The sequence below is a fragment of the Phodopus roborovskii genome, unplaced genomic scaffold (genome assembly GCF_943737965.1).
Source record: "Phodopus roborovskii unplaced genomic scaffold, PHOROB, whole genome shotgun sequence".
In the NCBI taxonomy this organism is placed as follows: domain Eukaryota; kingdom Metazoa; phylum Chordata; class Mammalia; order Rodentia; family Cricetidae; genus Phodopus; species Phodopus roborovskii.
Genome location: NW_026126416.1, coordinates 12,362,100 through 12,388,635, shown reverse-complemented (window position 1 = coordinate 12,388,635; position 26,536 = coordinate 12,362,100). Strand labels below are relative to the sequence as shown.

Sequence of the window (26,536 nt, the reverse complement as noted above, 5' to 3'; positions counted from 1 at the left end):
TGAACATTTCTTTATGTGTTTCTTGGCCATTTAAGATTCATCTATTAAGAATTCTGTTCAGATCTGTACCCCATTTTTTAATTGAATCATTTTGTTTGTTAATGTCTAGTTTCTTGAGTCCTTTATATATTTTGGAAATTAGTCTTCTGTCAGGCATGAGGTTGGTGAAAATCTTTTGACATCCTGTAGGCTGCTGTATTGTTCTTTTCACAGCACCCTTTGCCTTTCAGAAGGTTTCCAGTTTCATGAGGTTGAAGGCTCTCATTTATTCATTGATCTTAGTGTCTGTGCAATTGATGCTCTGTTCAGGAAGTTGCATCTGGTGGCAATGCATTTTGTTCAAGCCTATTCCCCATTTTCTCTTCTATCGGGTTCAGAAAGACAAGGAATCATTAGATCATACTTCAAAATCCTGTATTCCAAAAACTTGGAATCTAAAGTAAATGGACAATTTCCTCAAGAGAGACCACTTACCAAAGTTAAATCAAGATCAAACGATTTAAATAAACCTATATCCCCTAAGGAAATAAAAAGCCCAGGGCCAGATGGTTTAGCACAGGTTTCTACCAGACTTTCAAAGAAGAGCTAATATCAATACTCCTCACATTATTCCACAAAATAGAAACAAAAGAAACATTGCCAAATTCATTTATAAGACCACAATTATCCTAATACCCAAACCACACAAAGACTAAACAAAGAAAGAGAATTATAGATCCATTTCCCTCATGAACATTGATGCAAAAATACTCAATAAAATATTCACAATCTGAATCCAAAAACACATTAAAAAGAGCATCACCATAATCAGGTAGACTTCGTTAAAGAGATGCAAGAATTGATGATGAAAAACTGTCAATGTAATTTACCGTATAAACTGAAAGAAAAAAAAAAGGCCAACATAATAATCTCATTAGACAAAATCCAACACTCCTTCATGACAAAAGTCTTAGAGAGATCAGGAATGCAAGAGACATACCTAAACATAATAAAGGCTGCATATATTGTGCCCACCAAGAGACCCCCTAAAGCTTCAAGGAGCCAGCAACACCCAAATGCAAACACAAAACGGTATTTATTAAAAAACAAAACAAAACACCAGCTAGCTGGGGCTTCACTCTGCCTGGAGAGTTGAAGCCACAAACTACAAATGCAAGGCGTTTTAAAGAGCAAAGAACAGGAAGGGGGTGGTGAGACCCCTGATCTCACATCACAAGGTTTCCATGGTTACAGAGATTTCTTAGTGCACAAGGTTACAAAGTTTCTACACAAGGTTAACTGTAAGACAAAGGGTATTAAGCAAAGGAGCCTTAACTGTCCTCTGTTCAGGTGGGTTTGATTAACACATCCTGGGGGCTGGGAGATGTTATCTAGTTCCCTGTCTCTTTAAGGACATCCCTGGGGACTGGGGGATTTATGGCAGACAGGTCTACCTAGTTCCCAGTTTTCTTGAGAAACAATGGAGTGGGGAGTGATTTTTACACAGTTTGTGATGAGCTCAGGCTCCCCTCTTATTGTGGTGGGAATATTGTGGTGTAGCCTGGAGTCAGGGGTCCCTTGCTTAGTTGGGGTCCTTTTATTTTTCTCATTACATATACAACAAGCCAATAGTCAACATCAAATTAAATGGAGAGAAATTTAAAGCACTTCCACTAAAATCTGTCTATAGTTATTCAACATACACTTGGAGTTCTAGTTAGAACAATAAGACAACTAAAAGGGATACAAATTAGAAAGGAAGAAGTCAAAGTATCCCTATTTGCAGATGATATGATAGTATACATAACTGACCCCTAAAATTCTGCCAAGGAACTGCTACAGCTGATAAACACCTTCAGCAGAGTAGCTGGATACAGAGTAAACTCAAAAAAATCCATCAATAGCCCTCCTATATACAAATGAAATTAGGGAAACAACACCCTTCACCACAGCCACAAATAATACAGAATGTATTGCTATAACTCTAATTAAGCAAGTGAAAGACCTATATGACAAGAACTTCAAGTCTTTGAAGAAAGAAATGAAAGAAGATATCAGAAGGTGGAAAGATCCCCCATGCTCATGGATTGGTAGGCCTAACTTTGTAAAATGGCCACCTTACCAAAAGCCCATCCATGTAATGCCCATCACCTTACCAAAGCCATCCATGCAATACACATCAAAATTCCAACACAATTCTTTACAGAACTTGAAAGAACAATACTAAGCTTCATATGGAAAAACCCAGGATAACTAAAACAATGCTGTACAATAAAAGAACTTCTGGAGATAATCACCATTCCTGATTTCAAGCTCTACTATAGAGTTATAGTAATAAAAACCACATGGTATCAGACACTTGATGGATGAAACCATACTGAAGACTCAGATGTAAATCTATGGACACCTGATTTGTGATAAATAAGCCACCAATATACAGTGAAAAAAGAAAGCATCTTCAACAAATGGTACTGGTCTAACTGGATGTCAGCATGTAGAAATATGCAAATAAATCCATATCTAACCCCCCCCAAAACTCCAGTCCAAGTGGATCAGAGATCTCAACATAGAAGCAGATACACTGTGTCATATTTCTTCACTGTCAATATCAGTAAATGGTTGCCAGAAGTACAGACTCCATCAGCAAAAGTCTTTCCCCCCTGGAAGATTATAAATTGGAGCTACCTCCTCTTGCTTTATCCTCACTTGACACACCAAATTTACCATAGCCTCCTCTCAGGCTGTCCTCCTGCCAAATGATCTCACCTTCTCCTTAAAAAGTACAGAAATAAAATCTTCAAGTATTTGCATTTGTAAATTCCCAGCAAGGGCATTCATATTGGGAAAAACATACTAGGTATTTAAGATCTAAGAGGTTATCGTACTTCTAAGTATCTGGACAATCCTCTCCCAGGAGCAGTTAATATTGTTCAAGCTGGATGTAAGCACGAAGGAGGCAGAGTTCAAGAGAACCTCTGCACTGGAGGCCAGCCTGGTTTACAGAGTTCCAGGACAGCCAGGACTCCACTGAGAAACCTTGAAGATTTGGGGTTTTGTTTGTTTGTTTTTGTTTTTGTTTTTATGGGGGTGAGGCTGTTTTATAACTTGAGCCATAGTGAATGGATGACTTTCTTTCTGAGGGTTATATAGAAAACAGGTTACAACAAGGGAGCAGCAGGCTAGACACTCCCAGTGTCTTAGAAGGTCTCCTGGGGAGGTAGCTGTGTTACCCCTTCTGGAGTTTAACAAGAAACCTGACCTGGGAAGAGATGGGACCTTTCAGCTTTCAGGCATGCCTAAGGCAAGATCAGGCTTTTTTTCCTTCAAGGTTTTGTTTAAAGACTCTCTCTCTCTCTCTCTCTCTCTCTCTCTCTCTCTCTCTCTCTCTCTCTCTCTCTCACTGCACACTGTTGATTAAAGCATATTCTTTCTATCCCACTAGATTCCTAATTTGAGAAACCATTTAGGTATGTGATTATCTCACAAATTAAGGAGAGTTTAGGAGACAATACACAAGCATGCAAGCATCCTCGACCCACAGCTCCCTCCTGTAACCCACTCTGCAGAAGTTAAATCCCCAGAGTCATTTTAAATTGAAGAGGTCAGTGGAGGCCTAGAGCAGACTGGCAGCAGGGCTGTGCTGATTCTCTGCTAACCAGGGCTCCCTGCCTTCCTTTCTTCCGCCCAAGGTGAGGATGCACCTTCTGTGCTTGTGAAAAGCCAATGTTCCAGCGACACTGAAACTACTACAGATCCTGATGGTGAGTCTGAGCTACCTATGCTCAAATATGAATCTGTGGTATTTTGTGCACATGCAATCTAGGACTATGGGAACTTTCTGATCTAGGGTTGGAACAAAGTAAATTTCAGAAGCCAAATTCAACCTAGGAAATAAAAATGGAAGCCTTTAAAATACACAAGTATGTGTGGGGGGTGGGTGGTTGTGTTTGTGTGTGTGTGTGAACAAATTCTGTTTTCAGGTAACACACGTGGCTTATGGCTTAAACATTTCTCATTATTTTGAGGTCATAGTGAGTCATTCAAGGTCAAACTGAAACCAACCTGGCCTGCTGTTATCTCTGCTACCCTAACATTGTGGAGCCCTCCAGGGAGCTTGGGCTAAGGTTCTTCTCACACCCTCAACTGCTTCACCTCTGATGCTTTGACAAAACACACAACGACTCTTTCAGAGCACCTTAGAAATAAACCCACTTTAACTTTAGATGCCTTCAAAATCAAATTCAAATAAAGATCCCAGAACCATGAACTTATTAACATCCCTGCTCCTACACACCCATGCTTAAGAACATTCTTAAATACTATTATTTGCATTAGAAAAATCACTGTTTCCACAGATAGGATTCTACTGGGTCATTGAGGTTCATGTTTTAAATATTATAATAAAGATTCTTTTCTAGTTTGATTAGAGACACTTGCTAAGTGGGATTTAGATGTAATACCCTTTAGCAATACCAAGCACTTGCTGCAAGAGAAGCTGGGACAAAAGAGCCAGCAGCACAAGGGACATTCCTTACTTCAGTAGATGTTGGAAAGGAGAGTCAGTGAGCTTGGCAGCTTACTGAGTATATACTAGCTAAAATAGAAGCCAGGCTCTGGTTGCCTTGGGCCTGAGAAGGGACACAAGCTGCAGAGGATTGTCCTTAACCCCTAAGCACCAGCCAATCACCAAGAAACCTAGGATCCATAGATTATCAACTATGCAAAGTGATACATGTTTACTAATTTTGGGTGATACATAAAATTATAAAGTTACACTTATTGATGGTCTACTATGCTATGGTCTACAGACAATTCATATATTGTCTAAGTCAGGTTAAGAATATTCACCTCCAATATTACTCATTTCTTTATGGTAAAACCTCAAATTCCTTTTAGCTCTTTGAAATGAAATTCTATCTTTCTTTTGCAATCCTACACCACAACTCTCACATTTACTCACTGTTACTCAAAAGCCATCACTGAGCCCCTCCCAGTGTGCTTGGTCATCGCTGTCTTCCACTCAGTTTCTGAGAGAGGACTAATCACTGTCTTTCTGTAGCTGCCCTATTTCTTTTAATATAATCCCTATTTCCACAGATGTCATAAATGACAGAACTCATTCCTGTAATGAAAACTAGTATAACTAGTAATCCACTTCTATATACACCACATTTTCTTCATCCATTTACAAATTCCTGAACATTTAATTTATTTCTATTTTGTGGGTATTGTGTTGCAAAGAAGACTCCCAACATACTGATTTTGTTTCCTTCTGATATATGGATTGCCAGGTCACATGGTAATTCATTCTCTCTCTCTCTGTCTCTCTCTCTCTCTGTCTCTCTCTCTCTCTGAAACTTCCATACTGTTTTCTATAATGACTATTCTATTTTAAATCCACACTAACAGTTTGCAAGGTTTCTCCAAACCTTTGTTCACTTTATTATTTTCATTGGTTTTTGCTAATGATAATTTCTACTGCAAGGAAGTGATGTATTTGTGCAATTTTTAATTTGCACATCAATATTCCTGTTTGTCATTTTGGGAAATGTCTGCTTAGACCTGATGCTTATTTACAAAGTAGGTCATATGCTTCCTTGCCAGTATGTTTCTGTAATTCCTTCTATTCTGGCTTTCAATCCCTTTTTCCGTAGTATAGAGTCTCTCTCCTTTGATATAATGTCTCTTCACTCCATCAGCTATTTCTTTTGCTGTGCAAGAGCCTTTTAATTTGATGAAATCCCATTCATCTACTTCTGGTTTTGTTTTGCTGTACTTTCGGTGCTCTGTGCCAAAAATCCTTGCCCTTGCCAATGTTCTGAGGTGTTTCCCTTGTTTTCCTCCCAAAATTCCATGTCTCCTATGAATCTTTAATTTACTTTCAATTGATTTTTGTAACTGATGAAAACGAGGTATCTGGTTTTTACTCTTCTGCATGTAGATATTCTGTACATGTGAAGCTCTTGTTGAAAAGAACTGTCCCTTGTCTCATTCATGTTCATAATACCTTCTGGGCTACCTGGTAATTCACCTGTCTGTTTTAAACCCAAACTGTGTTGGTTTGATCATTCCAGTTTTGAAGTATGTTTACCACCCTTTCTTCTGTTCTTACTCACTGATAGCCACCTGCCACTGCCTGACAAGTGCTGGGACTAATGTTGTGCACCATCACCCTCCAGCTCATTAGAATTTTTATGTAGATTAAATTGGCATAGTACAAAAATTTTCTACTTTTCTTTTTTCCTCTTTAATTTTCTCAACAATGTCTTGTAGTTAAGTTTCCTCCTAAGGACGTGACTGATTTATTTCTATTTCCAACAAGTCACTTATGGGCATAATGCAGATTCCATGGCAGGTAAGGGTGACCTAGGTGGGGGACACAAACATGCCAGGCAGACAGAGCTTAAGTGAGAAGTTTTATTAGAAAGGGAAGGGGGAAGGAAAGAGGAAAGAGGTAAAGAGACACAGAGACAGAGAGAGGACAGAAGAGAAGAGGGAGACAGAAAAGTCCAGTCTGCCCCAGAGGAACAGCGGGAAAGAGAGAGGAAAAAGAGCAGGAATGAGAGAGGGGGAAAAAGCAGGAGTGGGAAAGAGCAGAAAGAGAGGGAAAGAAAGTTTTAAGTGGGTAGAGGTCTTTCTTTTAAAGGGCCCTTTGCACCTTGGCTGGCCAGGGTACTGCCTGAGTGCATTCTGCCAGGTGACAGGGGCAGCCAACATAATGCCTGAATCCTTACACATATACCAAATATATATATATATATATATATATATATATATATATATATATATATATATATAATTGCAACTTTTCTGGATCTAGTTAGCAGTTCTACTAGAGGGGTTTTTTTTGGTTTTGATTTTGGGTTTTTTTTTGTTTTTTGGTTTTTTTTTGTATTTCATATAAGTAAAATCAAATCATTCGTAAACATGGGCAACTTTTCACTTTGGGGGCCCATTAGTTCTTCTTTTTGCTTGAGTGCCCTGGCTATAGTTTATAGAACTCTGTCAAATAAAAGTGGAGAGTGTGGGACTCTCATTTCACATCTTAGGAAGCTTGTCAGTTGGGTTATTATAATTGATAGTTATATGTTGTGTTACGTTTACACAATGTATCTAGCGTTTTAATCACCAAACACCTTTGACTTTTGTCAGATGCTTTATTGGCACTGATTGACAGGACTGTCCTTCATGGTCATGTGGTGAAGTTTGGCATCATGTTTGCTGATTTCCATATATTGAACTATAATTGCCTACTCAGGATGAATCCCATTGTCCAAATGTATAATCTTTATACTGTGCAGTTGGCTTAGGTTTCCTAGTTTTGTTCATAATTTTACATTTGTGTATATCAAGACTATAAATCTGAGTGTTACTCTGTGTACTGAGAGCAGAGAGAGGGATGGTTACCTGGATATTTAATTAAAATAATGTTGGATTTACGAAATGAGTTTGGGAGAATTTTTACTCTTCTATTTTTGGAATAGCTTCTATGAATCAATATTAGTTCTTTAAATCTTGCCTTCATTGAACAAAACCCAAGACAACTAAGGTCAGGGGCACTAACTGGGTAGTGCTGGGCTTTTATTACTGATTCAATCTCCTTTCTTGTTATTGTTCTTTTCAATTTCTTCATGATTCAGTCTTAAGAATGTATAGGCCAAGGAAGTATCCCTCCATGGGGGATGTGTCTGCAAGGTCCTTTTGTGCACCAGGAACACATCCTGGTTCCACTGTCTAAGATCCCTTAGACTGCTCAGGCCTCCTAGCTGAGACCCATGTTCAGGGGGGCCTGAGTCAGTCCCATGCTGGATTCCCAGCTATCAGTCTGGGGGCCCATTAGCTCCTCCTTGTTCAGGTCAGCTGTCTCTACGTGTTTCTGCAACCTGGTCTTGTCCTCTCTCTCTGCATCTGGATTCTAGTTCCACTCGGTGTTTAGTTGTGGGTATTTGCTTCTGTTTCTAACAGGTACTAGATGAGGGCTCTATTTTGGTGGATAAGTTAGTTGTCGATCTCATTATTAGGGAAGGGCATTTATGGTAGTCTTTCCACTGTTACTCAAATTGTTAGTTGGAGTCAGTCTTGTAGGTCTCTAGATATTTCTTTAGGTTCAGTTTTCTCTTCAAGCCTATAATGGCTCTCTCTTTTATGCTCTCTCTCTCTCTCTCTCTCTCCTGTCTTCTATTCCTCCCTGACTCAATCTTCCTAGTCCCACATACTTTACTCTCCTCCCCTCCCTTAACTTAGAGACAGGAGAGAAGTCCTAATCCCTACTTCAAATGACTTGACAGATTTAGATGATTCATCCTGCATGGCATCACCCTACATGTGGAGTGGGGGGGATGGGAGGGGAGGATGGTTGGGGTGCATGTGAGGGGGTAGAGAGGGAGGGAGGGAGAAGGAACTGGGATCCATAAGTAAAATAAAAATAAAAATAAAAAAGTAAAAGTTCTACTAAAAAAAATATGTGTAGGCATCTAAGAAATGCTTTCTTCTGGATTAACATTTTTGGTATATAGCCATGTAATAGTAATAGTAAAATTTATCAGTTGTATTGCCTACCTTTAAATCCAATTTTATTATCCTCTTCCCTTAATTTAGTTGAGGATTAATTAATATTTCTAAAGAAGCAGCTCTTTTAGTGTGTTTTTGAGTTGTTTTATTGTCTTTTTATTAATATTGGGTTTGACTTAATCTTGTATTCTAGATACTTGATATTCAGGGATAAGTTGAGATATTTCCAATTCTATATTGCTTGCATTAATTGCTATAAATTTCCCTTTTTATATTCTTGTCACTGTATCAGATAGGTTTTGGTACATTATCTACATTTTTCATTTGTTTTAATATATTTCTTTTTTTTTTCTTTTTCTCCTTATAAATGAAAAAATTTCATTGGGTCTGGCTTACAGTTCAGAGGTTTAGTCCATTATTGTAATGGCAGGAAGCATGTAGGCAGATATGGTGCTGGGGTGGTAGTCGAGAATTCCACATCTGGATCCTCAGGCAAAGAAAGAGAATGGTGAAACCTCCAGTGATACATTTCCTCCAACCACAAGATTGTGATGAAAAGAATGGAAGCCTGGGTCAAGGAAGCAAGGCTGAGGCAGGAAAGAACAGAAGGGAAGGCACTGGAGGGTGAGAGTCAGAGGAAGACCATTGCTCAGATGTGTTGACTTTTGTAGCAGTCTCCCTTTTATAGTTGCACCTTGAGTCCATGGCCTATGGACAGGACTGAACTCAGGTCAGTGAGGAAACAAAGGAACTGCGTGTGTGTGTGTGTGTGTGTGTGTGTGTGTGTGTGTGTGTGTGTGTGTGTGTGTGTGTGTGTGTGTTTGGGTGGGGGGGTACCTTGAAGTTTTCCCCACAACCACTGCTGGGCCACATCCCTTTATCTCCCCTCTTTCTCTACCACTCAGAGAAGGCAGGAAGATGGGGCCTACTGCCCAAGTCAGGCTACTGCCCCATCTCCCGTCAAATCCCTGTAGGCCCAAGCATTGAGCTGAGAGCTCCAGTCTACTCAAATCTAAGCCCTGAGTGCTCACTGAGCCCAGCTCTGCACCTCAGTGTGGTGATGAGAGAGGGCTGGCAAGGAGTCAGAGGTAGCTGAGTGAGTATGCTAATAAAGGCTGACAGAAGCCTGGGCAGAACCTGCTGAGCAAGGACCTGGATGTCAGAACTGGCCTAAAAGCTCTTGCAGGACATCACATGGGTCTTGTTTCAATATATTTCAGTGACCAGTTTTATTTACATTCACTGATTGTTGAAATGTGCATTTCACGTGGCTCTTTAAAGTTTTCCTTGCTATTGATTCTTTGTTCTACTAAATCCTAAATTTACACTTATTTAATAAAATGTACTGGGCTTTGTTGTAAGATCTATCTTATTATATGTCCAGAAGAATGTTCTGTGTATAGGTAAAAAAAAAAAAATATGTATTTAGCAAATGAAACATCCTGTGGGTGACTGCTCAACCCTTGGGTCTAGGGTGCAACTTAATCCTTTTGTTTGCTTGGGATTTTCAGTCCTGATGATCTTACTGTTGCTGCAAATGTAATGTTATATGTTAAAGTCCGCAGCTGCTGAATTAAGAGGCTAGCTATCCACTTAGGGCTACTACGGTCTGCTTTATATATTTAAAAGTTTGTTCTCTTGCAGAGTTGATCCATTCGTCATTACAAAACAACCTTCCTTACCACTTTTCACTATTAGTAAGTCATTTCATCTGCTGTATGCTTCCTTTTGGATACCCTTGGCATAGCGATATTTACTTCATCTCTTTGTTTTCAGTGTATACATGCCTTGTATGGTGAACTAAGTTCCTTCAAAGCAACATATAATTTAGTTAGGCATTATATCCCAGTCAGTAACTGTAACTTTTAATTGGAAAATTAATTCATTTACATTCGAGGTAAGGTCTTACTTTACCCATTAAGTAAATCATTTTATAGTTTTTCTTATACTTTCTTCCATTCTTCATCTTATAAACTAAGAATAATTACTTTCATCACACTTAACACAACAAAATCTTTTGAAATAACAATATAAAGAATGGAAACAAAAGGGCAAAAATATACTAATAAGGAAATTAGTCAAGTATGGTGACACATACCTGTAATCTCAGTTCTCTTGAAATAGAGGTAAGGATTGTTATGAGTTCAAGGTCATCCTCGGCTTCATAATAAGTTTAGTCCACCCTGGGCTACATTATAAGATGCTGTTTAAAAAGAAAAAAATGGGAGAAAAAAAAGTGAGATAAATAAAGCAAGGTAGTTTTGAGATTTTGAAATCCAACTTTCTACCTTTGTGTAACAGTTATTTCTCAGCCTGTTGGTCTGATTATCATTAACATTTTGAGTCTTCTTTGTGCTCTATATGCCATGTTTACCATGTTTACCCTGGTAGACATTCTGAATTCACTTGTAAGCACCAGTAGGCATTCTGGATTCACTTGTAGATTAGCACACGATTTTTATACCTACCTATTGTTCATCTAACTTGGTAGCTCTTTCAGTTTGAAGGGTCCCTTTGCATTTTTGTGGAACAGGTCTCATATACCTTCTTGGCTTTAGTTAGGTGATGCTTCTCTTGGGGCTTGATAGCTAATGTGTACCTTTCCTGGGCAAGTGTATCTCCCACGAGTACTACTATAGAGACTACATACCACTCTTGCTTGATCTTCATGTTTTTGCCTAGCAGTCTGCTGTTGGGTGACTTTAGACACTTGACCATTTGCTTCTTTTCTCTTGCAGCTTTGAAAATCTCTTCATCATTAGTCATAAGATATGTTTGGAAGATAGAATGGATTAAATTTGATTAACCCTTGACCTGCCTATATCTAGATGTTTCTATCTTTCATTAGGAAAGGGTTTTATCATTTCCTTGAGTAATTTCTACTCCTTTGGTATTGTCAATCCATTCTTGGATTCCAATTAACCAAATATTTGTTCTTTTAATAGCACCCCAAAGACATATTATCTTCATTCCTCATTTTTACTTGTGGTAGCGTGGATTCTAGCTCACTAAAAATTCTCTTCAGCTGGTTTCCTGGTATCTTCTTTTGTGGTTTTAATTTGCTGTGCATATTTTCAGCTCAAACTTTGGGGGTGATTTTTTAAATTCCCTTTACTTTTGTAGCATTTTTGTTTTCTTCTGTCTCATTAACCTCTTTCATTAAAACAAGTGTCTAAATTTCCTGAGAGTTCCCCTGTACTAGTTCCTTCCTGTATGGTTCCTACCTAGTAAGTTTCAGGTATCTTATTTTGGGCATGAGGTGAGGTGACAGTTTCCCTGAAATACTTGATATTGTAGACATGTGAGGCCATTTCTGTATCTAGAAGCTGTTATGCATTCCACCCGGTCCCCCTGGGTCAACAAGGTCCCTTCAGCTGCTTATGAAATAATCACTCAGAGGCTAATATAGTAAATATAATTTGCCAATGGCTCACACTTCATACTCCATATAAATTAACCCATTTCTAATCTTATATATATTACCATGGGCTCATGGCTTCTCAACTTTCATCTTGCTTCCCCTGCAGCTCCATGACACCTCCCCAACTACATCTTCCTTCTCTCTGCATCTTTATTTGGAATTCCTGCCTAGCAATATTTTGCCTATCCATTGGCTGAAATAGTTTTACTCATCAACCAATAAAAGCAACACATATTTGCAGCATACAGGACATCCCATATCTCATTTCATTATCAAATAGTGAGCTCCTACACAGTTTTGTTGGCACCCATCTTCCCAGAAATTTGAAGCCAGCTACACATGTTTCATTAAGTAGTGGGTGGCTCCCAGTTCAAAGTCAGTGGAAATTTGTCCAAATACACTCTTGATTTTATTGTCCATAAAGAAACTGCATCTGTCCCCATAAGCTTGTCTCTGTTGTGCACAGTTACCAGACTATGGTGAGACGCAAGGGCTGTCTCAGACGGACTTCAGAAAAATTCACTGTTGATAGACTAGCCTTTCAATTCAGTGTCACATTTGGGGTCAATAATGATGCCAAGAGTACCACAACACTGGGGTAGATCCAAGGCCCACCCTAATATGATTGCCTATTGGTGAAGTGTAATTGTGGCAACAGATTACTGCAACAACCCCAAGCTATGCTAGATGCTTTAGAAGTGCAGTACCCTATGCCTTTACCTTGCGTTGGATATTTTCCAGAGCTTTTAGTAGCCAAACCTGGGAATGAGAGCCATTAGCTTTTCATCAGTGTTAGATTTCATCCTGGAACTGATCCTTGGGCTGTCCTACCTGCAGTGATTTGGTCTTATAGCATACTAGGTTGAGTTAGTGTTGACCAAAGCAGTCCTCACTGATGCTAATCTGAGATGTGCCTAAGTCTCATGGTAGCAAGGACACACACCAAAGAACCACACTTCAGCTGGTATTGCCGTAAGCCAAACCACATGGTATAGTCTATTCCTGCTGCCAGGACAAGGATGGAACACTGTTAACTGGCTTGTTAAAGCCACATTACCTGAAATGTGAGATAAACAGTAGAGACAGTTCCTTGGCTATCAAGGTTGGCACTAAACTGGGTCACATACAAGGCTTATAACTACAGAGATTTTCATAGCCACAGGAAAGAGCATCTCTGCTATAGGCTGCCAAAGCTGGACCCAACACAAGCATAAACTGGTGTCTATTTCTGGAGCGCACAGGTGCTGATGGTAGAACTGGTCTGAAGGCTCTGAGCTGTGGCTGATAAACAAAATCTTCACTTTCTACCAAGTCCTGAGTCAAAGTACAGCTGGAGTGATACTGGGGCCCAGACACATCCTTGTGTTAGCTTGCTTTCTTACCTTTCTTCCCAGCAGGGAGAGTCTTGTTCTCCACTCTGCTACCACAAATGTAAAGAGGTGTTGTAGAAGTAGTTAGCTACAAAGCCTAATGTAGTTTTAGTGATTCAGACCCTGGGTCTCAATCTGGTACCTGGTAGTGGGGTGGGACCTCACTGGCCTTTCTCCAGCACCAGATTTCACTGTGACTAGCTTTGTTCTATGTTTCAGGTTAAAGGCTTGGACTTAATTATATATCCTTCTCATAAACAAGAAACATGTCCCCATGCAGGGCTGTTTGGAGTGAAGAGAAAGATGCCACTAGCAAGTCCTTACCTCCTATCTGCTTTAATGTTTCTCTTCATTTGTTACGCTAGAATGTGAGAGTGACATCTGTCAGCCCATTTATTACCAGTATTGATTCAGCTGATCTGGATTGCTAGGTAATTGTCACCTTCTTCCCTCACGGCTCCAGGAGCATCCTTCCTGAAGTTGCTAGCTGAGTCAGGGAGGATGTCTTTCTCCAATTGAGGAAGAACAGCTTTCCTTCAAGGGTAGATAGACTACATGCCGCTGCTCCAGCCTCTAAACAAATTTTGTTAGAGCAGGCACCTTGGTCACTCAGCAAATCTACTGTTCCCATAAAGCTAGTTGAGGAGCTGTTCAGCTCCACACTTCTCTACCTTTGAGGTGTTTTTGGGGTGAAAAAGAAAAGTAAGTTGCTTTGAGTTTATAATCACTTCGGGAATAATTCAGCCATAGGGATGTGGTGATATTTTGTTTGTGCTTTAACAAATAAAGCATGGCAGAAGATTAGAGTATGAAGCTGGCCATTACTTAGCCATAGAGGCCAGGCAGTGGTGGCACACACATTTAATTCCAGCACTCAGAGGCAGAGGCAGACAGGCCTCTGTGAGTTCAAGGCCATCCTGATCCAGTCTAAAAGAGAAACAGAGCCTGGTGGTGGTGGTTTACACCTTCAATCCCAGTACTTAGGAGTGACATGCCTTTAATCCCAGCACCAGGAAGGTGGAGACAGGAAGGGATATGGCTGGATAGAGAGAGGAATATAAGGCAGGAGGAGACAGGAGCTCAACCCATGCAGCCTGAGGATCCATAGAGACAGGATTGCACATTCAGTCTGAAGATCCATAGGGACAGGATCACCCCTTTGGTCTGAGGATTTGGTAGAGGTAAGAACTAGTGGCTGGTTGCTCTGCTTCTGTGATTTTCAACATTTCCCCCTAGGTCTAACTTTAAATTCCGACTTAGAATTGGAGCTACCTAAGGAGAAGTAGCACTATAGTTTTAAGTATAGCTTCTTAGAGCCGGCATTTCTCCCTCCCACAGTCTTGCCATCACCTGAACTGTCTCCCTTAATACTATACTCATGAGTATTCCTTCCCCCAGAAAGTGCTGAAGGCACACCCACTACAGGCCCCAGCCTGACAATGGAGGTCACTTGAATGGAGCCAGCTCCAGCCTGCCCCTAAAACTATGGACATGGTTCCTTACCACTTCTTCACAAAGTTAGCTCTGAGGGTATCCAGCCCATACATTTTATTCCTTGAAGAACAAGAAACCTGGTGTGTAAAATCCTGAGTCTTTGCCCTACAAGCATGGAAACCTGTAGACTCAGCAAGAACTTCTTCAATGTGATTCAACATTATGTATTAATAGGTTATAGTCCTAGTGTCTTTTGACTAGAAGAAGGAACAGAAAATGAGTGCTTCTTCATGCCTAATCATATATACTCTACTCTGAGAGGAAAATCTGTGTGCCAGGCTGAACAGTGCATGAATGTTTCTCTTGCTGAGAGAACTGTTGCATCTGGCCAGCTTGCAGGGGGAGTTTATAATGAGATCACAAAGAAATCATAAAATAGTACAGTTTTCAAGTAAGAGAAGAGAGACAAGTTGTTAGGAGTAAGGTTTTTTCCTGTCAACCTGGGCTTAGAGCCGCACCAGCCACAAATAACACACAGAGACTATGTATTTGATGTAATTCTGTTGGCCAGTTACTAGTTTCTTGTCAGCTAGCTCTGTCTTAAATATTAACCCATTTCTATTAATCTAAGTATTTCCATGTGGTCTCATCTTACCGGAGAGTGGGGCCGGAGTTCTACTCTCTCCAGTATCTCCATGCTGACTCCTCCTTACTACTTCCTCGAATCCTCCTTGTCTTCTAGTCCCGCCTATCTTGCTTTCCTATTGGCCAACAGTGCTTTATTCATTAACCAGTATAAGAAACATGTTTACAGAATGACATCTCCCATCAACCAGTATTTTAAGCCTTCAATCCTGGGAGAGATCCTGGAATGCTGTCCAAGGGCATTGCTCTTCCAAGCATGTATGTAGTGTGCGACCAGCATCTGCCATTATTCTATTGTTTAACTATTTCAAGTTCTGAAAGAAAAACAAGGAATTTAGGTTGTGGTTTGTGCAAATAAATGAAAGATCCCCAAATAAAAATAAAGGTTATTATACTGATGGTGTTAGTATTGCCTTGCTTGGCAGGCAATGGGGATATGTATAGTTAAGCATCCTATATTTGGGGGTGGTTGGCATAAGAAAGCTAACTAGAAGTTGGGTTTCTTTCCTTAGTTTCTGGCAAATTAGAAATGATGGAAGCTAGTTACCACTTGCACTGGTCTAGAACATTTGTACTAGAGGCTATGTTTGCTTGCTAGGGATTTGAAGTCAGAATTTTACTGTTGTAATTATCTGTCACTGTTTCCCATGTGTGTTGCTTGGAAATCTACCCATGGCTCAAGCATTAAAGGCAAGCACTCTACTAACTGAGCTATATTCCCAGTCCCCCACTGTCCATTTCTATATTTATTTTCTTAGCTTACAGTATAGGCTTAAATAGTAAAAATCTCATTAAATTTGCTGACCCTTGGAAATTTCCAGAGTGACTGCTTTGGGCCACTTCTGGAGAAAGGCAGTAATTATACATTCTATTTTTATGCAAATGCTCACATAGAATGAACACAATCAAGTAAAAGACACATGTGTTGCTTTTCTATCTCAGGGCATCTACTGGCTGCTACACCCATTGGCAATTTGCAGGAACTGTTTTCAATTCTGAAACTGAAAATCCAGCAAACCAAACAGGTCTATTGACATTGCCACTATGGAGGGGACAATTCCACAATGGAGGGAGCAGCGTACTTCTCTGCGTGTCAATGATCTTTTCTCTTTGTTTTCCTCAATATCCATTAAGACCTTTGAATTTACTTATTTAAGGATGGTAGTAAATATATGCAAACTGCCAAAGAACAAATCCTGCAAGAAATGACAGCTCCTCTGAGAGGAGATTGACTCCTAACCCCCCGATCCCTGTGTCATGAATAACTGAAAACAAAAAAGGCATAGACAGGAAATGGGAACATTTTCAAGCCATAGTGGCCATTTTCATGTTTAGGTTTGATAATCATTTAACCTTTTTTGCTTACATTTAATTACTTAACCTTTTCTGCTTACAGTTGAAATGAACATACAGGTTGACAGTGTAAATGAGCCAACAGAGTGTCAGCAAGAAGATTTCCAATAGGTAAGGTTGTCCCATGGAGGACTTTTCCAATTCATGAGCCAGCCATAAGGAATAGTTTGCGAAGGGCACATTATATTTCTGTTGGCTTTGTCAAGTCCCAGAGTGTAGCTAGTGTTTTCCCATTGGTCTTGCCACCATTTGCCTGCTAGAATGATCAAATTTTTCTTCAGTAACTTGAGCTGATTCCAGCAGCATCACCTTTCCACAAGCACCACACTGTGTCATTTGCCCTATGTGGTTTTTTTTTTTAAGTGTAACACTAAATTTTGACCTGAGAGGATTATAAAGGCATATAAGTATGTGTTGACAGAAAAATAGGCGCCTGAGAGAGCATACTGACTCCAGAGGACATGAACATCTGAACAGACATATCTGGAGTTCAGTGAGTCTGAGACAATACCCAGGAAAATAACAGTGGTAACCAGAAAACACAGTCTACATCATATCTAGATGATAAGTAATCTACAAGGCTTTTCCATCATTGGAGAGGGCTGTGGAAAAGATGGAAAAAGCAGAAATGAAGAACCTAGGCTTGCTACTAACTAAATGTGTAGAAACACCATAGAACAATGAATTGTGGGTGAATGTAAAACACAGGGAGAACCCTAGTAGCCCTCTTTACTCCCTGGGTCCTCTTGGTTTCTGCAGCCTGCCAGAAGGCCACCTTGCACCATACTTGTGCTCCAACATAACAGTAGAATGAAGGCTCCAACTGTAGGAGAGAACATATCTATCCTTTTCATGATAATCATGAACTTTATGGGACCATAAATCTAATACCACTTGTATAACATAAAATTGTTTTGTAAAAATACACATTTATGTAAACATGAGCTCATAAACATTTCACCTTATCCGTGCATATCGAATATCCTGTGCAGTTAGAGGAATTAATAGCTGTGAAGTTTCCATTGAAAGGTAATGAACTGAGGCAAAATTTAAACAGTTCTCACCATTTCCCGGCCTTTTACTTTTTAACTGCCAACAAGCTACAACTTTTGAGTTTTTTTTCTATTAATTTCCTATGTAGTCAATATCCAAGTAAAGTGCTAGCATAAATCTAGCTTTCCTTGACCACAAATATGCATGAAGGTTAAGTACTTCCAATTCAAAATTCTTTGATGGCAGGCACACAGCAAATGAGTTTGTTAATATAGCTGTCGACATTTCTTCTCTTACCTGCTTTGGAAAAATTCAAACATTGCTACTGGCAAGCATGATGGTGATTTTCTGTATTCATACAGATCCCAAATAGTATCCTTTAAAAAGACTCATAGGCCACTAAAATTAACCATCCAAATTAATTAATTAATAAACCCAAACATCATATACTCTAACTTTTCTTTAAAGTGATAAGGAAACAGAAACCTAAACAAGCTTGCTGATCGACCTGATTTCACCTCACTGGATTTCTGAACTTTATCCCATATGTATTTGATGCATACTGGGTAACTCCTTTGGCTATCCAGTTACAGTGTTCCTTCGTTGACTGGTTCAAGAAAACCATGAATTTAAAACATTTTTTAAAAAACTTGTATATGTAGTAAACATGTAGAGACTTTTCTTGTTATCCTTAAATAATGCAATATGACAACTACAAAATGTTGCATTATATGAAGTATTTTGGTAATCTGGGAGTGATTTAAATTTCACAGAAGGAGGTGTAGCTTAGATGCAAATATCATACTGTTCTATATGTGAAACTTGAACATGCATAGCTTTAAATATCCTTAGGGATATCTACACACAATCTACCATGAATATTGAATTCTAACTTCTCTTCCAAGTTCATTCCCCACATCTTCACAGTCTTTTGTAATTTGTGATACCATATATTTCTTCTTGGTAGCAGACATAGATTAGACTCTATCCTTAAACATCCCTTTTATAGTTATTTACTTTCTACAGGAATTAATTATTAATTGTATCAAATATATGTTAATGTATTTGGAACCTTCATTTTTACACTACTAGTGGGGTTAGGGGTTGCACATAGCTGTGACCCACTGAGCCTCATCAAACTTAGTTTGATGTAGATTAACACTGAAATATCTCTGTTACAAATATAATCATCTGGTACAAAGAAATGTGTAGTAACTGGAACTCCTATACAGGGCTGATTGGTCAAAACATGGTATAACCTTATACTCTCAATCACTCTGACAAAAATCCATGTATAAGGCAGAAAGGTTCATTTGGACTCATGCTTGAGGAATAGCAGGAGCATTAAGACAGGGAAAAGTCCACTTGACTTCCAAAAAATCCTTCAAGGTCATACCCACAATGACTATGTCTTCACAAAAAAAAATCTTTAAAAAAACAAAACAAAACTGAAGCCAATTCTTTTAAAACTATTATATTTAGATGAAAGAGGTAAAAACCCCTATGAATTTAGCATAAAAATTTACCTTTCAGTATTATCAAGCTAATTTTATTCTAGGAATGTAAGAATAGTTTGATAATGCAATATAATATAATGTAATAAATATACAATAAATATAATGACATTCAACATTTGAAAAGATCGAAATCGTTTAGCAATACTTCATGACCACCACTGCTTCCCATCACAAATATTACACCTTTCATAAAATACATGGCCAGCACTATACCAAATGGGGAGAAATGAAAACATGCCTTCAAAGTCCAGTATATCACCACTTTTTAACAGCTGTGACAAAATACCTGTTAGAAACAATGTAAAGAAAAAGAAGATAGCTTTAGATAGTACTGACCATTAGGCTATAGCAGCCTGGTTTGTAATGATAGGAACTTATAAAGTGACTTTCTCATAACCTGGAGCATCAGGAAGCAGGACATTGGACCAGAATTATAAATGAGTATAAACCTCGATGGACTGCTTCTAAACTCCCTGTTTTGCCCAGATAGGCCTGATTGGCAATGGTTCCACGACATCCCAAACTAGCTTTAGAAACCAAGTGTTCGAGGACCTGAGCTCATGGTAAACCTTACACTTTCAAACCACAGAAAACCAATAAAATAACAATTGTTCTTCACCACTCTTTACTAGGTATGGGTACTAGAAGTTTTAAAAAGAACAATAAAGACATAAAATTGGAAAGAGAAATAGTATTCTGCTTGAAGATGATATGATCCTATATAGAAAAGACAAATAAATTCAATAAAGTCACAGTACATAGGATCCTATCTTATAAAATCAGCTGCATTTCTTTATACCAATAACAATTTTCTAAGGAAAGGAAGTCAGGAACTCAACCCTTCAACATAACTCCAAAAATAAACTATTAGAAATAAATTAACCAAAGAAGCCAATGATCTTGCTAGTGAAAATTGTAAGCTACAGATGCACGAGCTCAAAGGCACAAACACAAGAGATGTTCCATGTCATGGATTTAGAAGAATTAATATTGTTAAACTGTTCATATTACAAAAACGTGACTTATAGGCTCAATGCAATTTCTGTTATTACATCTGAATGTGAAATATCCCTTATAGGCTTAATGTTTATAAACTCAGTCCCTTGTTGGTATACCATTTTGGAAGGTTATGGATCCTAACTGGAAGTTAAATAGTCCCAATCTTCCTTCTGCTTCCCTACTGTGGACACAGGTCCAGTAACTGCTCACATTCCTGCTATCTTACACACTCCCTGCCACCACCAACCCCCCACACACAACATTATTGACTATGACCTTCTTAAATTACAGTGTTGAAATCCTTTCCTCCTTTACTTGCTTCTCGACCAGCGTTTAGTCACACAGCAATACAAAAAGCAACTAATTTAGTTTCTTCACAGAAATGGAACAACAGCAACAAAAGCCTAATCAAATGAAAATAGAGAACAACAACAAAAATGTAATCCAGATTTAAAAAAAAGAAAAATCCAGGTTGAAGGCATGACTGTGCTCAGCAAGAGTCCACACGCAGGTTATTCAAAATTACACATCATTTTTTTTCACCCTGCACAAAATCAACTAAAAGAGAATCAAAAACATAAATGTAACACCCTTAACAGTGTTAGGAAAATACTTGACATCATTGGTCTAGGCAAAGGTTTTTCTGGATAGGATTCCAGTAGCACAGGAACAAAAGGAAAACTTCATAAGTAGGATTACATACAACTGCAGAGCTTTTATGCCTCAAAGACAAGCAACATGATGGAGAGACAGCTACAGAGTGGGGGGAGGGGAGCATTTGCCAACTACACATCTGAAAGGAAGAATATCCAGGGCAGAAATCAAGAAAACTGAAAAGCAAATTTTCTACTTAATAAGAAAATGACCCAAGTAGACACCTCCCAAAAGAAATATCATGGCCAACTAAAATATGTTAAAAAAAAAAAAAAAAAAAAAAAAAAAAAAAAAACAAAACAAAAAAAAAAAAAAAACCCAATGAATACCATTAGCCATAAGAGAAATGCAAATCATTACTACAGTAATATTCCATCTCACCAAGTTCAACGTCACTAATGACTTTAAAAGGCTTGTGAAAATGTAGAAGAAAGGAATTTACCCATTATTGATGGTAATGTAAATCAATATATTCCCTGTGGGAAACAATATGAAGTTTCCTCAGAAAAAGGAAAGTAAAATTGCTGTAAGATACAGCTCATAGGAGTTGGAGAAGGAAATACTACAATCATAGTATATGTCTGGAAGAAATTCTATTTTCAATAAAAGAAAAATGGGGGTGGGGAGTAGAGCCATCCTAGTCCTTAGTGTTGATCGGCATGGCCTATCCACTTCACATGTTCATTGCTGCATTATTCATAGTTTCTAAGACAGAAAATTGTGCTAGGTGTCCATGAACAAATAAAATAATGTAATGGAATTTAATCCTGCCCTTTGAAGCAAAATGAATGTTACATAGTACATGATGTTAAGTGAAATAAGCCACTAAACAGAAAAATGTCAACATGAAATGGGAATTGTGATAGTGAGGGATTGAGAAAAGACTAGCTTGGGTAAAGGTGTGTGGCGGGGTGGTGCTTGGCTAGGAAAACGCACACTCTGTGCATGGAAATAAGTATCAACTGAACCCCATTCATAAGGGTGCTATAGTCTTATCAGTCTAAATATCTTGCAGGGAGTGGATGAAAAAAAATGATTTTTCTATACAGAGCATTGGTAATCATTGCAAAAGAACAAAATGAAGTTAAGAAGCAGCAGTGAAACTCTCAGAAACACTATGCCAAGGGGAAGGAGCCAGGCACAAGATGCTAGTGTCATCCTGTTTGTAGAGATGTCATTTATACAAAGTTTTAGAACAGGAAACACTACCTTACAATTGTTGACTCTAGCAGTATTGGACTCGGGAAAGGGATATTTCTAGAGCCATGAGGGGTTTTTTTTGTTTTTTTGTTTGTTTGTTTTTGTTTTTGTTTTGGATCCTGGCAGTGTCACAGACTAAATGTGAATCTTAAAACTTGAATCCAATGAGTATATCTGCTTTGTGCATTTCCCTGGAGGTGGACTAGACCTCAGTTTTAAAGTAACTAAAATGTGCACAGACTCTTCTAGAAAAGAGTCTATTGAAGTTGCCTCATGGGTGGAAAACACAGCAGATACTCAACAAGAAAGGTCTCATCAATGGCTTTTGCACATCAGCATGATGTAAGTCATTATTATTTACATACTGGTCTCTAGAATCTCTAGATGTGGGAATCATCTGGGAAAGGAATGTCACATCAAAGTTAGATTGTTCAAAGAATTCTTTGAACACTTGAGTTAATCATCCCCATCAGCTGAAGTAGTGTGGCATGTGGCCTACATTTATTAGCAGTGATTTATAAGATCTTTAAAGATACCATGTGCCAGCAATTACAGTTCAGATAGGTAAGGCTCTTTGATAGTCAAATAAGCTATTCCTAGGCCCTTTTAAGAACTGAGAGGCATGTCAAGGGCTGCATTAAGAAGGTATTCCTTGCTAAACCTTGTGAAGATGCCTAATCTTTAATCTAACAAATGGCTTGTTTCTCTTTTGTCTTCCTCAGGGCCACAAGATGAAGCAAAGGAACAAAGAACTGATGCTAAATGACAACCCTCAGCATTGCAAGGCCTGGCCCTGGGGAACTTGGGAAGATGATAATGTGTGCTGTGGAAGAGAGGGTGGGGGAGGGGGGGAAGGCAAGTCAGCAGAAGAAAGGGGGTCCTTTGCTCTAATTCTCCAGCTGCATTTTGTTCTGTTTACCTACAGGAAAAAAAGAAAAAGAAAAAAGAAAGAAAGAAAGAAAAGAAAAAAACTTAAAAAAAAAAAAAAAAAAGGAATAAGAAAGCAAGCTCCCTTCATGTGTGAGAGGCCCCATGCTAGGGCAATCTTTCAGGCACTCAGTCCCTCTCATTTCTGTCTCATTTCACCTAGGGTTGGTGATAGAGTTAATACTCACCTGTATCTCCCAGCCCCTGTCTGCTTTCTTGGTTATCTCACAAAGTTGGTCATACAGTGATTTCTCTCCCCCCACCCCCAAAAAGAAGGAAGCTGCAGGCTAAGTTTCAAGAATTACCAGGCCCAACATTGGTATAATCCATAGACAGAGGAGGAAGGATAGAAAATGGGCACAAGCCTCAGAGAACACTTTTAAGAGGTCTTAATGAAGAGTTCATAATATTTTAATCAGGATTAATGAAGAAGGTGAGACCTGGCAGCCACCAGGATCTCTACCTCCACACCCAGGGTGCACTCACTTTTGAGGCTGATTTTGAGTATGGCTTCTTTGGTTTATGAGGTCTTCACTAAGATGTGGTTCTTAGTACACAATGGGAAAGGGTATTAGGATCATTAAGAACTAAGAGACATGCTTGCTTCATTTAGGACCCAAACAAACCTATTAAATACTAATTTTAATTTTCCAAGTTCCACTTGAAATCTCTACTTTTCATAAAAGAATACCCATGTTGAGCCAAGATGTGATAAGCCACAGAGGTTCACACTCAAAGTGAGAAGCATTAAGAGCCATTGCTTCCAATCTGGGTTTCCTGGTCTGCTCATGCTAAGTCCAAGGATGCTTTGATGGAACATCCATTCATCCAAAAGGCAGTCAGAACTATTATCAACTTAAGAATTGGAATAATGCAGGTTCAAGCAATGAAGACCATAGGAGCCTGGATACCATCTTGACTTATATATCCTAGAACAAACAGAAGTTTTCTCACGGCCTCTCTGGGTTCCAAAGAGACACAGTAGTATCTTTTGCATATTATCTTAACTCTACAATGTTTTAGAACTGGAATGTTTAGGCTGCTCTTCCTAACAGAAGTGGAGAAAAGTGGAACTAACTGATACTATCTGAAGTCAATAGTGAGATGATACTTTATAAACATCTCATCTAGTTCTCTAGTTTTGCCCTTTCCAGTGGAAAATCCATCTTCCTATGACTAGTTCTGACTGTTCTGAACTAAATAACAAATCATACATCTGCATATATTACGGTTTAACATCTCTAATTTTCATTATAGCAATTCATCATAGCCATAAGGATATTTCAGCAATTTCATGATGTTTCCCTATGCCCTTTTCTTTTGCTGCAGTTTGACGTGAAAGCATATACTTCTCCATTACACACTGTTTTCTAGAGCAATGCTTGGACTAAATAATTCTAGGAAGGATGCTATTCAGATAGCAAGAGCTTCGATGTTTCTTGCCGTCTTCATAGCTACTTTACAAGCACCCATCATTTTTAGGAAGTGCCTGACAAGAGAACCATACTAGGAAGGTGTTTCCCTATAACTCCCAGGGGAAGTACTATTGGGACTCTTTATGGGGTTATAGTGGACAACAGGCTTCTAAATGGACAAATAACAAAGAGGGACAACCAAGACTGGAGTGATCCAGCCCACCTTTCTCCTTATTACCAATGGCAGACATTTGATTCTGTCTCTTGCATGAGTTAGGAAATAGGAAGAGAGGGTTCTATGAAAACTATAGGAACAGAAAAGCACTCTGTGTACCTAGGAAACAGAGGAGGAGGAGTCCTACTCCTGAATTTGCTTAAACTTCTTTTTATGAATTAGACATTTTCATTTTTGCTTTGCAGTAGATTTTTGGTTGCGATGTGGCTGAATGATTGTATGCTTTAAAATAAATAATGCAGTTAATTTACACTTCAATAATGAAATATTAAAATTTTAGCTCTGGGCCAGACCGAAGGCATCACTGCACAGGCTGTACAATGCAGTACATGTGGGAAGTGGACCAGCTCTTCCACACATGAATTCAGGGTGGCCATTTCCAATCACATTTCAGCCAGGCCACATGACATGAAGGGCAATAAGAGGATGGGAGGAAAGTAGCCCTGTTATTCATCATGTTTGCATACAGAGGATTGAAGTAGGCCTTCAACATAATAGTCCTAATTAAAAAGGTACTCACCGCAGGCTAGACAAAGGGGCTTTTCCTCTTGCTGGTAACTATTCAGATGATGGACAAGTCTTCTTTGATAAGAGCTTACAAAGAAGACATCCGAAGCACTGTCTATGATACTGGGTCACATATTAATCACTGCAGCTAATTGTAAATCTTTCTATGAAACACTGAAAAGCCTCTTTGTGAATTAATACTGTTCTGCTTGATGCACTTGGTTTGCAAAGACATTTCTCTGTATGTGGTGCATGTCAGCTGTGCTTTGAACAAGAACAAAGTTAGCAGAATATGTCAATATATTTTCTCGGGAAATAGGGTTTTTAATCATATGATTCATTAAGGATTTGCCTTACCCTGACATTTGTGATATAAAGGAAATCAGGAAAAAAGTAATTTTCTTGAACAAGATATGTTTTTACTTAATGCGAATAAATGTAGTCTGTTGCTTGCAAGGGGAAAGAAATGTCTTCTGGTATTAATAGGGTAACACGTGCCTCTTTTGTTAAACCAGTCTTGAAATGCTGGATGGCTTCTGAGTCTGTTTGTCTCCTTTCATCTGTGCCACACACTATGACACTTAAATGACTGTTGCCTTCAAACTATATTTGTTAGAGCAGAGTGCAAATAAACTTCTTTGAGAAGATAATGTGGAATTATGTGTTTTGTGAAATTTGTTCATTAGCCACAAGCACTAATCCTGTGCTCATTTGCTGCTATTTGGTTGCAATAAGCATATTTAAAATTGCCTCCATAAGTCCACTTTGGAGCAATGATTTTCTTCACTTCCTGAGACCAACTCAAGTGTTCCCCATGTATTTCAAACATTTTCAATAGACACACAAAGCCACAATTTTTCTTTATGCTAGATAAGTCATCATTAGCTTATTAATATAGGTTTCCTAGATAAAAAAAAAAATGGGTCCTTCCTTGGGGTACATTCTCTATAACCAGAAATCTCTCAAGTACCTCCTGTGATATTGTTTCTGACTAGCTGTGTGAGTGTGGCAGCCATAGCCTTCAACATATTGGTGACAGAACCATGACAGATAAAATTACAAAAATGATTCAAAGTGCACAACAGGACCATCAAAAATCATTGAGAAAAAACTCAAGGCACTTTCCTTTCCCAAGTGGATATCCATAAGCATTCTACCAAATGTAATTTCCTCATCTCTTTCAGAACAAGCGCGATCAGTTGCCCAGTTATTGTTCTTAATGGCAATCAAGTGAGCCCTTTCATAAAATGCCAGAGGTGGACTAGTCTAAAGACATCTAGGCTGCCACACTAGAGCAGCATGTTTCTAGTTGTAAATAAATTTTGAAGAGGAAATAAAAAGCAGGCAGCGCTGTCCCCTGTTGTAATGGGCACCCT

At 38.8% G+C, this 26,536-nt stretch overlaps 1 protein-coding gene across 1 annotated transcript in view; it reads left to right on the top strand.

The window, feature by feature from the left end:
- Positions 1–22,918, top strand: part of Macrod2 (mono-ADP ribosylhydrolase 2) — a 1,848,725-nt gene extending 1,825,807 nt beyond the window's left edge. The window contains exons 17-19 of the mRNA XM_051183276.1: positions 3,669–3,740; positions 16,757–16,824; positions 22,799–22,918. Of these exons, the coding sequence (XP_051039233.1) occupies positions 3,669–3,740; positions 16,757–16,824 (140 nt within the window). The 3' untranslated portion in view covers positions 22,799–22,918. The remainder of the gene's footprint in view (positions 1–3,668; positions 3,741–16,756; positions 16,825–22,798) is intronic.
- The last annotated feature ends 3,618 nt before the right edge of the window (positions 22,919–26,536 follow it).